This window comes from Arachis ipaensis, chromosome B5 (genome assembly GCF_059453495.1).
Source record: "Arachis ipaensis isolate K30076 ecotype BB chromosome B5, ASM5945349v1, whole genome shotgun sequence".
Taxonomy (NCBI): domain Eukaryota; kingdom Viridiplantae; phylum Streptophyta; class Magnoliopsida; order Fabales; family Fabaceae; genus Arachis; species Arachis ipaensis.
In genome coordinates, this window is record NC_142440.1 from 31348328 (window position 1) to 31361988 (window position 13661).

At 33.5% G+C, this 13661-nt stretch overlaps 3 protein-coding genes across 3 annotated transcripts; all 3 read left to right on the forward strand.

Annotated features, from left to right (window-relative positions):
• The first annotated feature begins 2142 nt into the window (after window positions 1–2142).
• LOC107643461 (myb-like transcription factor family protein) lies at window positions 2143–4180 on the forward strand. The gene is made up of 3 exons (XM_016347116.3): window positions 2143–2637; window positions 2754–2962; window positions 3336–4180. Exons 1-3 carry the CDS (start codon window positions 2334–2336, stop codon window positions 3726–3728), a joined length of 906 nt encoding a protein of 301 aa, XP_016202602.1. The 5' UTR covers window positions 2143–2333; the 3' UTR covers window positions 3729–4180.
• A 7570-nt stretch (window positions 4181–11750) lies between these two features.
• On the forward strand, window positions 11751–12896 carry LOC107640472 (uncharacterized). Its single transcript, XM_016343992.1, has 3 exons — window positions 11751–11963; window positions 12044–12376; window positions 12549–12896. The coding sequence occupies exons 1-3, from the start codon at window positions 11751–11753 to the stop codon at window positions 12894–12896; spliced, it is 894 nt and encodes a 297-aa protein (XP_016199478.1).
• Window positions 12897–12917: 21 nt separating this feature from the next.
• LOC107640471 (uncharacterized) lies at window positions 12918–13661 on the forward strand. The gene has a single exon (XM_016343991.1). The coding sequence runs from the start codon at window positions 12918–12920 to the stop codon at window positions 13659–13661; it is 744 nt and encodes a 247-aa protein (XP_016199477.1).

Sequence of the window (13661 nt, forward strand, 5' to 3'; positions counted from 1 at the left end):
TTATATCAACTAATTGATTTGAATAGATATTTAAGTATCACACAATTTAAAATAAGATAATTTATTACTTATTTAAATTGAATACAACAAATATAAATTAATTTAGTTAAAAATTTACTATTTTCTAATCTTCTATAAATAAAAATGACAAAACAAAATTATAAAAATAATCTTTTTATCATTTTTGTTATTTTAATTTTATTTTCTTTGCTTTTTCTTATGTATAATTTTATTTTATATTAACTTTATTTATTTAATAATAAAATATACTCATATTAATTTTATCATATAATAATATATTTTTTCCTATATTAATCGAAGAATTTCAATAGTTATCAACTACATCTAATAGAATGACTGAGAAGTGAGAACTACGAGAAGTTAAACCCATGTTCAAAATGCTAAAACAAAGAAAAGAAAACAGTAGATATATGATTAGAGAAAAATGTATAATAATGACAAAATATACTAAAACTGAATTTTTTCTCCAACTAATAAAAGTGAAATGTTAATTTCTCATGAATTTATTTTTTCTGTAAAATGAAATCACTGATTTCTTTTCTAAATTTATTTTAGAAAAATATATTTATTATAATTATATTACAATTAACATTTAACGAATAATGCATGATTATACTAATTTAGAGAAATATTTTTATTATAATTATATAAAATCAATATTTAATATATTATCAACTAATAAAAGTGAGGTGTCAATTCCTCGTGAATTCATTTTTCCTCCAAAATGAAAGCACTATTCTCTCTTCTAAATTTATTTTAGAAAAATATATTTATTATTATTAAATTACAATATTACAATTAGCATTTAATGAATAATACATAGTGATAATAATTTAGAAAAATAAAATAAAGTCCAGTAATTTATCTTTCGACTGCACACGTGTGTAGAATAACTTTTAAGAATGAGTCATGTATAGTAAATACGGTCGATAATTGTAAAATTGTATACTAACATTGATATAATATTATTTCATGTATATGTTTTGCAAGCTTCAAAGAAAAGTGTTGAGTTGTTTTTTAGTAGATTTAAATTATTTATTGTTTATTAGCGAATTTTGTGCATTAGAATTCTCTAATAATTTATTATTTATTTTGAGCTAATTTTGATATATTCTTACTTGACAGTAAAACATATAAAAATTTGTTGGTGGGTCTAAGTATTATTAAATTGTTTATGATCACATTGAGTATATACGTTTGATTTATTGAAGAAAATAGATTACTAAAACCAATTAATAACTATTTTAGAGTTAATATATTTATCACTAGATTAAGAAAAAATAAATAATACATAACATGTTATATTTTTATTAATCAAATTATTATAATTTAATTTAATCTTAATAAAATAATTTAAAATTATAATTTCAATTTTATCACGTGCAAGGCACATGTTAATACTTATATTACTTAAAATGTACAACTGTAAATAATTTGATTTGATTATAATATTTGTTTTTATTTTTATCTTTCTTTTTTTTTTATGGTGAAATTAGATTTTGATTATAATCAAATCATATTTATTAATGATTAAATATTTATAAAACCAGTTAATAACATCAACTATTATTATTATTATCTATAATAATAACATCAACTATTATTATTATTATTATTATTATTATTATTATTATTATTATTATAATAATAATAATAATAATAATAATAATAATAATAATAATAGCACTAAACACTATTGCACTTTACCCCAAAAACAAGTTCATTGTATGGCAATATTAAGTTCCTTTCAAAAAGTTTTAAAAGTTATTTTTTTGATCTTTTATAAGTTATTTTTTTTATCTTTTGTCTTATAAAAAGTAATAGTATTAATATTTGAAGTAATTTTTAAAATTAAATTATAATCTTTTAAAAAATTATTTAAATACTTATAAAAAAGTTAAAAAATAACTTCTCTCATAATAAAATTTTTTTATCATATTTATTTTAAAATAAATACTTTTAAAATTAAAAAATCAAATACAAAATAACTTATTTATAAACTATTTTTAATATAAATATTTATTATTTAAATTATTTAAAAAAAAACTTAATTAAGGTAAAGTTTACCCAAATTGGGCCTATGTCACTAACCATAAACAAACACAAACCTAGTGTGTAAGTAAACAAAACCCCACATTTGAGTCTGTGACTCTCTCTCTCTATATAAACCAAACCTCCTCCAACTCTTTCTCTTTCTCTCCATTAAAGATTCAAACCCACTCATTATATGCACAAATAGCTTTTCGTCAGAGTTATATTATCTCTCTTCAGTTTCTCTCTTCAGTTTCTTGTATGGGCTGAGAGAGATCCACATGTCTCGCACGTGCTCACAGTGTGGAAATAACGGGCACAACTCCCGCACATGCACAGACGCTTCTCTCGCTGCCGGATCGGTCTCCGGCGGCGGAACCCCTCAAAGAGAGAACGGCATCATGCTCTTCGGCGTAAGACTCACCACCACCGAAGGGACCTCATCGTCATTCAGAAAAAGTGCTAGTATGGGTAATTTGTCACAGTTTGATCAACAACCACCGCAGGATCCAATCGTTGCTGACGCCGGCTATGTGTCCGATGACGTCGTTCACGCCTCCGGCCGCAGCCGCGAGCGCAAACGAGGTAAAATAGTAGAAAAACACGTGCTTAATTGCTTGCTAGTTTATTAGTTTCACTTTTATTATTATTTTTTTAATCTTTTAATTTAATGGTTTTTTTTTTTTTGTGATTGTTATTAGGTGTTCCTTGGACTGAAGAGGAGCACAAATTGTTCTTGTTGGGTTTGCACAAGGTTGGAAAAGGTGACTGGAGAGGAATTTCTAGAAATTTTGTGAAGACTCGGACTCCAACTCAGGTTGCTAGTCACGCACAGAAATATTTCCTCCGCCGCCACAATCAGAACCGCCGCCGCAGAAGATCTAGTCTGTTTGATATCACCACTGATACGGTATTCAATCTAATCTTTTCTATAATTGTTAGCCTTTATGGTAACAAATTATTTAATTTTCAGAAACTGATTTCATAGTAAATGAAAAATATCTCGACGATATAAATATTATTACTATTATTGATGAACAGTATAATCTTTTTTATTAAATGCACAGTACTTAATTACGAAGATTTCAAATCGTGAAAGTTATTATTTGTTGGATTTAAAAAAAAAAACTGTATTTGAATATTTTGTTTGAAAAAGGTTTTTATTCACTTAACTATTAACGTGAGTTACTAATAAAATGCAACGGTTTTTTTTTTTATTTTAAATTCTATTGATTTCATTTTTTTATTCTAATTTTTTTTGGCATTATTTATTCTAAATTAAGGTGATGGAATCCTCTGGCATGATGGAAGAGCAAGTTGAGCAAGAAACTGTTGCGCCACCCACACCCTCTACATACAACAACTTATCTAGCTCTACTTTCCCCATGGCTTTATCTTGTGTGATGTTGCCATTAGCTGCCAAACCAATAAGGCCAACGCCTATTTTGCCTGTGCCACCATCTTCTAAGATGGCTAATTTGAACCTGAAAGAGAAAATAACTCTGAATACAGAATTTCGACCTCCACCATTTGTTCTTAACTTAGGGACGCAGCAATTCCGGAATCAGTCCCCAGACGAAAATAATGATCGCTCCTCACCATCCTCGTCATCCACGTCGTCTTTTCAAGCAGGAAATTTCACTGGTGGTGGAGATAGCATAATTAGTGTTGCTTGAATAGTATATATTGTCTTAATTTAATTTAAGTTTGTAAATTATCGTTAGCTATGGAAAGTGAAAATATAGACCTAATTGAAAAATGATGAAACAAAATAGTATCACTGTTATCAAGTAAAAGAATTGCTTTGAAGATAATTAATTAATTAATTAGACGAGACTATAATAAGATAGGTTAGTTATATAGTTATAAATATAACTATTGTTATTACTATTATTATTATTAGGACAAGAATAGTTAGGGTGTGTTTGGGATATTAAGAAATTTAATCGCTGTTTTAATATATAGAAGTTGGATGAGAACAAGGAAGAGAGACAGAGAGGATGAGTTGTCATATTTGGTGGCTGTTGGGAAATTCTTGTTTCTATTGTGTGTGGGAGTGTGGCTTTGAGAATTGAGATGACAGAGCACCAGGTACTCGGGTTATACTATTGGTCTGTTTTCATTGCAACTTGGTGGGTCTCAAAAATACTATAAAATATTATATTAGATTAAATTATTCAAGGTGGAGGAGAATATATATTATGCTCGTGGTGTCCAATTCATACACGCATGTCTTTGTTACATTTTTTCCCCTGTATTTTTTTAGTAATGAATCTGATTTGTTGAGATAAAAATGGTACGTGGATGTCCATTCCCATGCAGTACTCACATTCTCAAAGAAGGAATAATAATTAATGAATGTTGAAATTGATCTCCCTCGTACATGTATAAATAGAGGCCTTTGCCTCCGAGAGAAACACAAACAAATAATAAAATCACTTCTCTCTTTATGTTACAATCAAATACTCTTCTCTTTATATTTCTACTACAATTCTTTCTCTTCTTTTATTTTATAAGTATTTTAAATTCTATTTTCTATTACTCTTTACATATAATATTAATAGCAATATTAACCATCTTTATTATATTGAGATTGCAACAATAAACAGATGCGATTCTCTCTCTCTTTATTTTTAATACTTCTTTCTATCTTTGTATATATATACACATTACAACATATAATATTATTATATATATATAAATTATTATTGGGCTAATTATTTTAATACTAGAGTCTTCTATTTGTACATCTCTATTATATATATCTTTTATTTCACAACACGTTATCAGCACGAGACTCTGATCAAATTTTTAGGAAGACTCAGGTAACAAATTTTCATTATGTCAAAACTCTCTCATCTTGAATTCAATGCTCTTGACATATCTGGAAACAATTATTTATCATGGATACTAGATGCTGAAATCCATCTTGATTCAATGGATCTTGGAGATACCATTAAGGCTGAAAATAATGCATCCCAGAAGGATAAAGCCAAAGCCATGATTTTTCTCCGTCGTCATCTTGACGAAGGATTGAAAAATGAATATCTTACATTAAAAGATCCTGCAGATCTTTGGAAAGACCTTGAAGAAAGGTACAATCATCAGAAAACGGTGATACTTCCTCAAGCCCGGTATGAATGGACGCATTTGCGTTTACAAGATTTTAAATCTATAAATGAATATAATTCTGCAATGTTTCGGATCACCTCACGAATGAAATTGTGTGGGGAAAAAATAACTGATCATGATATGTTGGAGAAAACTTTCTCAACCTTCCATGCCTCGAATGTGCTCCTGCAGCAGCAGTATCGAGAGAAAGGGTTTAAGAAATATTCTGAGTTAATTTCTTGCCTTCTTGTTGCCGAACGCAACAATGAGTTGTTATTGAAAAATCATGAAGCGCGCCCAGCTGGCGCCGCCCCATTTCCTGAAGTAAATGCGGCAAATCATTACCCCAGAAGAGGTAAATGGCAAGCTTTTAATAACAAGAAAAATTATGGAAGGAAAAAGAATTATGTTCAAAAGAGAGGATCTCACCAGAAGTGGGACAAAGAAAAGAATATCGGACAGAATAAATCAACCGAGGAGAAGTGTTTCCGCTGTGGTGGAAAGGGCCATTGGTCACGTACCTGTCGTACCCCAAGGCACCTAGTCGATCTTTACCAGGCATCTTTGAAAAAGAACGACAAAGGAAAGGAAACAAATTTTGTTTCAAATGATGCTGAGAACTCCACCACTCATTATGATGTATCTGATTTCTTTGAGGACCCTGAAGGAAATATTGGCCATTTGATCAATGATGGAATAGTTTAATATGTGAAATTGTGAAGTATCTAATAAATAATGTAAAAAATTTATTGTTAAAGTTTTATTTTCTATGTATTTAAGTTTCAAATGTGATGTACATAAATAATGAAATATTAATATTTATGAATTTTGAAATTATTAATTGTGTCAAATTTTAAAATAAAATTTTGGTATATGACATTATTTTATGTACAGTGTTTCTTAGAAAATAATTCTGATCAAGTATTCAATTTAACTGTGCATACTACTCATTTTATTATTTGTTTTTGAAGAGAATGGCAAGGATATGTAATGAAGATGTATGCCTTGCGGATAGTGCAAGTTCGCACACTATTCTCAAAAGTGATATATATTTTACCCATCTTGTGCCAAAAGAGGAATATGTTAACACTATTATTGGCTCAGGCAATGTGATAGAAGGCTCCGGAAAAGCTATAATTTTGTTTCCTGGAGGAACAAAATTTATAATAAATAATGCACTATTATCTACCAAGTCTCTGAGAAACTTGTTGAGTTTCAAAGATATTCGCCGAAATGGATATCATGTTGAGACGATGAATGAGGGAAATCATGAGTATTTATGTATAACAACTCATGATTCAAATAAGAAAGTTATATTAGAAAAATTACCCTCACTTTCATCTGGGTTGTATTATACCAAGATTAGTGCAATTGAATCACATGCCACTGTAAACCAGAAGTTTACTAACTCAAATGAGTTCATAACTTGGCACGACCGATTGGGTCATCCGGGAACAACCATGATGAGAAGAACCAGAAGATTCTTAAATCTAGTGAATTTTGTTGTGCTGCATGTTCTCAAGGGAAATTAATTTTAAGGCCATCACCAGTAAAGATTGGATTTGAGTCCCCTGAATTCCTAGAAAGGATTCAAGGTGATATATGTGGACCTATTCATCCACCATGTGGATCTTTTAGATATTTTATGGTCCTGATAGACGCATCTTCGAGATGGTCACATGTGTGCTTATTATCTTCTCGCAACCTGGCGTTTGCGAGATTACTGGCTCAAATTATTCGATTAAAAGCACAATTTCCAGAAAATCCAATTAAAGCAATTCGTCTTGATAATACTGGTGAATTTACTTCCCAAGCTTTTGATGCTTATTGTATGGCTAATGGAATAAGTGTTGAACATCCAGTAGCTTATGTTCACACACAAAATGGGTTAGCAGAATCACTTATTAAGCGCCTCCAATTAATTGCTAGACCCTTGCTTATGAGAACAAATCTCCCAACCTCGGTTTGGGGGCATGCAGTTTTACATGCTGCAGCACTTATTCGTTTGAGGCCAACGAGTTACCATCAGTTCTCTCCTATGCAATTAGCTTTTGGCCAGCAGCCAAATGTTTCCCATTTAAGAATATTTGGGTGTGCGATATATGTTCCCATTGCACCACCTAATCGCACCAAAATGGGACCCCAAAGAAAATTGGGGATATATGTTGGATATGATTCTCCCTCTATAGTGAGGTATCTTGAGATACAAACTGGTGATGTGTTTAAAGCCCGGTTTGCGGATTGTCATTTTGATGAATCAAAATTTCCAACATTAGGGGGAGAGAATAAGCTTCCTGAAAAGGAACTTAATTGGAATGCATCATCGTTGATGCATTTAGATCCTCGATCAGCGCAATGTGAACTAGAAGTTCAAAAGATTATACATTTGCAAAGAATAGCAAATGAATTGCCTGATGCATTTTCCGATACAAAGAGGATAACCAAATCTTATATACCAGCGGAAAATGCCCCAATTCGAATTGATGTCCCAGTAGGACAAGTAGCTACTGAAGCGAATTCACGCCAGAAGCGTGGCAGGACGGAAAATGTCCCAATTCAAATTGATGTCCCAGTAGGACAAATAGCCACTGAAGCAAATACACGCCAGAAGCGTGGCAGGCCTGTCGGTTCCAAAGACAAAAATCCTCGAAAGAGAAAAGAGGTAAATATGATTCCTGTTGAAAAAGACATAGTAAAGACACCTGCAGTTGTCCAAAATTCTGATATAACGCCAGAAGACGTTCAGGTACCTGAAAATTGTGAAAATGACGAGATCTCGATAAATTATGTCTTTACAGGAGAGAAATGGGACCGAAATAAGACAATTGTCAATGAAATATTTGCATATAATGTGGCATTAGATATCATGCATGAAAGTAAGAATCTTGAGCCAAGATCAGTCGAAGAATGTCGACAAAGAAATGATTGGCCAAAATGGGAAGCAGCCATGAAGGCTGAATTAGACTCACTTGCAAAACGTGAAGTCTTTGGACCTGTAGTCCGTACACCTGCAGATGTAAAACCTGTTGGATACAAATGGGTATTTGTGAGAAAACGAAATGAGAAAAATGAAGTTGTGCGCTACAAAGCCCGACTTGTGGCACAAGGTTTTTCACAAAGGCCCGGTATAGATTATGAAGAAACGTATTCCCCTGTAGTGGATGCGATAACATTGCGTTATTTGGTCAGTTTATCTGCATATCATAAACTGCATATGCATTTAATGGATGTGGTAACAGCCTATTTGTACGGCTCATTAGATCGGGATATCTATATGAAAGTCCCTGAAGGACTAAAGATATCCAAACCATCCAATGAATATTCGCAAGGGTTATACTCAGTCAAATTGCAAAGATCTTTATATGGTCTAAAGCAATCTGGACGAATGTGGTATAATCGTCTTACTGAGTATCTGGCCAAAAACGGATTCAAGAATGATGATATCTGCCCGTGTGTTTTCATAAAGAAAACTACATCTGGGTTCATTATAATTGCTGTGTACGTTGATGATTTAAATATCATTGGGACTCCTGAAGAGATTCCAACAATTATAAAAATTCTAAAAGAAGAGTTTGAGATGAAAGATCTTGGAAAGACTAAATTTTGTCTCGGCCTGCAGATCGAGCATATAAAAAGTGGGATCTTTATTCATCAAACAACATACACAGAAAGGATCTTGAAAAGATTTTATATGGATAAGTCACATCCATTAAGTACACCAATGATCGTAAGATCCTTGGATGTGAAAAAGGATCAATTTCGTCCTAAAGAAGAAAATGAAGATATCCTTGGTCCTGAAGTACCATATCTTAGTGCCATTGGAGCGCTAATGTATCTTGCTAATAATACGCGACCTGACATATCATTCGCGGTGAATTTACTAGCAAGGTATAGTTCCTCTCCAACCAGAAGACATTGGAGTGGAATCAAACAAATTTTTCGATATCTTCATGGAACGGTTGATATGGGATTGTTTTATCCCTATGGATCCAAGTCACAACTAGTTGGCTATGCAGATGCCGGATACCTGTCTGATCCACATAAAGGGAGATCTCAAACAGGATACCTGTTCACATATGGTGGTACAGCTATATCATGGAGGTCCACGAAACAGACGATAGCAGCAACCTCCTCTAATCATGCTGAAATACTGGCGATTCATGAAGCTAGTCGCGAGTGTTTTTGGCTGAGGAGTCTGATTCAATATATTCTGTCATCATGTGGACTGATTGATCATAAGATAGCTCCAACTATCCTGTTTGAAGATAATGCAGCATGTATTGCTCAACTTAAAGGCGGATACATCAAAGGCGATAGAACAAAGCATATTTCCCCCAAATTCTTCTTCACTCATGATCTTCAAAATCAAGGGACAATTGATGTACAACAGATCCGCTCAAGCGACAATCTGGCAGATTTATTTACAAAGTCACTTCCAAAATCCTCCTTTGAAAGATTGGTACATGAGATTGGAATGCGCCGATTTCGAGACTTTAAATGATGTCGGCAAGAGGGGGAGACTGTACTCTTTTTCCCTTGGTCAGGTTTTTTCCCATTGGGTTTTTCTTGACAAGGTTTTTAATGAGGCAGTCCCCATCACAAGGGATATTGTACTCTTTTTCCTTCACTAAGGTTTTTCCCACAGGGTTTTCCTTTAGTAAGGTTTTAATGAGGCAATAATCCTAAATGGGCATCCAAGGGGGAGTGTTGAGATAAGAATGGGACGTGGATGCCCATTCCCATGCAGTACTCACATTCTCAAAGAAGGAATAATAATTAATGAATGTTGAAATTGATCCCCCTCGTACATGTATAAATAGAGGCCTTTGCCTCCGAGAGAAACACAAGCAAATAATAAAATCACTTCTCTCTTTATGTTACAATCAAATACTCTTCTCTTTATATTTCTACTACAATTCTTTCTCTTCTTTTATTTTATAAGTATTTTAAATTCTATTTTCTATTACTCTTTACATATAATATTAATAGCAATATTAACCATCTTTATTATATTGAGATTGCAACAATAAACAGATGCGATTCTCTCTCTCTTTATTTTTAATACTTCTTTCTATCTTTGTATATATATACACATTACAACATATAATATTATTATATATATATAAATTATTATTGGGCTAATTATTTTAATACTAGAGTCTTCTATTTGTACATCTCTATTATATATATCTTTTATTTCACAACATGATTGCCTTTTTCCTACTTATTATTATTATTATTATTACATTCTTTAGAACCTTATGTCTGCAAATCATTCATGTCTCCGCGTGACTTGTTTTTCCTATACTTAAATTGCAGTTTTCAATTTCAGCTGAAAAGTTAATTAATTATTGCTAGGTTGGATTAATTTTTTTTTTAGTAGAAAAGTATTTTTTTAATAAAGTATTTTTATTGAATTTAAAATTTATTTAGATATATATTTTTTAAAAAATATTTTTATTAAATAAAAAATAAATTATGTTTTTTAAAGTTAAAAATATTTTATTTAAAAAATATAAAAATAAAAGACGTTTTTAATACTTAAAATTTTTTTTTAAAAAAAAAATATAAAAAGTACTTTTTTTTCAAAAGATTGAGCATAAGAAGGAGAAGTAGAAATAAACATTTGTTATATATATTAAAATTGATGAAGAAAATTTGCTTATCAAAAAAAATTTTGATGAAGACAAAACTATGAAAAATATATATATATATAATTATAATTTTTTTTTAATATAACAATAAAATGTTACGATCATTTTTTTGTTAAATTGATCAATAATATAATCTACAATTATCAATTCATATGAATACTTAATAATTGAACTAAAAACTTAATAGAATAATAAAGATTTATTTTATATTTTTGCGCTCGCACAACCATTACAACTTACAAAGTTACAAGAAAGGACAAATGTCAAGGAAATTAATTACATAAAAAACATATAATCAGTAAGGAAGTTGAGGGCTAGCATAAAAAGGAATCAAATTCTAGTGAATCCCCCCGGTGCTGACTTAATTAAGAACTGCTAAAACCCAATTTGTGGAGATGTATGGAAATGATGCCCGTTATTATTGGTTTCTTCCACCTTTAGAGTCTTTGGAATTTTTTGGATTTAACTCCTAAAATGTATAAGATGGTGAAAAGAAAAGAGGTTTTGTCTAATAAACTTAAATAAAGGGATAATTTACCATAATAAATAAATTGGCCTCTAAATTTATTAGAATACACATTTTGTAAAATGAATACCAAAATGTATTTTTTTCATAAATTATGTAAATCGCGACAGGTTCCTGCGGTTTACGAATGCACGTAATTTGCTACAGGAGTGTCGCGGTTTACGTTCGAAGCAAAGCATCACATAATCCGCGCGGTAGGGGTGTCGCGGTTTATGTGTGATTTGCAAACGTGCATAAATCGCTACAAGGGTCTAGCGGTTTATGCTTTGTCAAATTCGCCTATATATACCACTCAAGATAGGGAGTTGGGCATTTGAGGAGAGTCATTTTCACACTTTCACAAATGGATAGTGAAGAGAGCTTGTTGGTTCTAGTCCACTGCTCTGGTAAAATAAAAAAAAAGTAATATGCATGGTGTTAAGTTCACTGATAAAGAACCGCTGAACGTTTTAACCCGTTCGACTGATACTTTGTCGGATCTAAAGAGGAACATATTGCAGAAGGCAGGATTGTGTGGGGCCAAGCTGGTGAAGAAGGTGTTCTATAAGATTCTGATGGCAGTTGTGTCAAGTGGTATGCAGTATGAAACATTTGTGATAGGGTCAGATGAAGACATGGAGGTATTGTTTCATTGTCGGCGGAGTTTTTCGGAGGTGAGAATACACGAGTTGTTTGCCAAGTTGGAAGACCGTGTCGACAGTTTCGGGGCTTCAGCGCCAAATCCTCAGTCGACGACAGTGGGGGTACTTCTACTTCGATGCCTGTCGTTGCACCTGGTTGTCTCTTAGCTGCACATTCACTTGTTCTAGCACCGACAGCTAGGTCACTTGGTTTGATTATTGGTCTTGTTGGTGGTGGTGAGCCAGATCACGTTGAGGATGCGATACAGAAAGATGATTCAAACGATGAGCCCGATCACATATCCAGGGATAGTGAGGAGGAAACTTCAGTGGCCCCACTTGCACCTCAGGGGCCATCCAGTTCTGGGTCCCACCAACAACCGCCGCATTTCTCGACACTGAATTTGGAAGCAGTAAGTCAACAACCAGATGAGGCACACACCTTCGGAGGCTAAAGATTACACGAGGGCAATACTTCTGGGGAATTTCAGATTGGCCAATCTTTCCAGACTAAGGAGAAAGCTGTGATGAGTGTTAAGGATTATAGCATTCGTCGTGGAGTTCAGTATCGGGTTATGGAATCAGATCATCTGGAGATGCAAGGAGTTTGGAAACGGCTGCACGTGGATGATCCGCGTGGCACTTCGGCAGCATAAGGATAACTGGGAGGTTAGAAGGTACAATGGAGCCTACACTTGCCTGGCCACTTCTATTTCGAGAGACCACCGACAGTTCGATTACCATGTAACTTGTGCGAGGATCTATCTATTGGTTAGGGCGGATGCAGCGGTTACGATAAAGGTGTTGCAAGAAGCTACTGAGTCAACCTACGGATTCAGGCCTAGTTATAGGAAGATGTGGAAGGCAAAGCAGAAGGCAGTTGCACAGATCTACGGGGATTGGGAAGAGTTGTATACCGAGTTGCCCCGGTGAATCCTTGGGATGCAAGCAACGATGAACGAAACCATTGCTTTGTTGAAGACTTCTCCAGTGCGTCTAAGTGATGAGGTTGATGAGTTTACAGAGTACTTTCATCGACTTTTCTGGACATTTCCTCCATGCGTTGAGGCTTTTAAACATTGCAAGTCACTAATTAGGATTGACAGTACGCATCTGTATGGGAAGTATGGCGGGACTTTGCTTCTGGCTATTGCGCAAGATGGAAACTTGAATATATTTCCAGTTGTGTTTGCACTTATTGAGGGGGAGAATGCTGAGTCGTGGGCTTTTTTCTTATCCCACTTGTGTCAACTTGTGACCCCAAAAGAAGGCATTCTGGTGATCTCTGACAGACACAACAGCATTAAGGCTGCACTGGAGGCACCAGACAGTGGTTGGCTACCGCCTCATGAATATCGAACGTATTACATTCGACACGTTGCAGCTAATTTTGCTCTCAGTTTCAAGGGTCAGGATGCAAGGCGGCTGCTCGTGAATGTGGCGTATGCCAAGACTGAAGCAGAGTTCGACTACTGGTTTGATATTATGAGAACTGAGAATCCGGCCATGTGTGATTGGGCCAACCGACTGGAGTACGATAAGTGGACCCAACACCAGGATAGAGGCAGACGGTTTGACCACATGACGACGAACATATCTGAGTTTGTTAACTCTGTATTGAAGGGGACACGGAATCTGCCGGGTACTGCACTTGTGAAATCCACATATGGGAGGTTAGCAGAACTTTTTGTCGTCTGA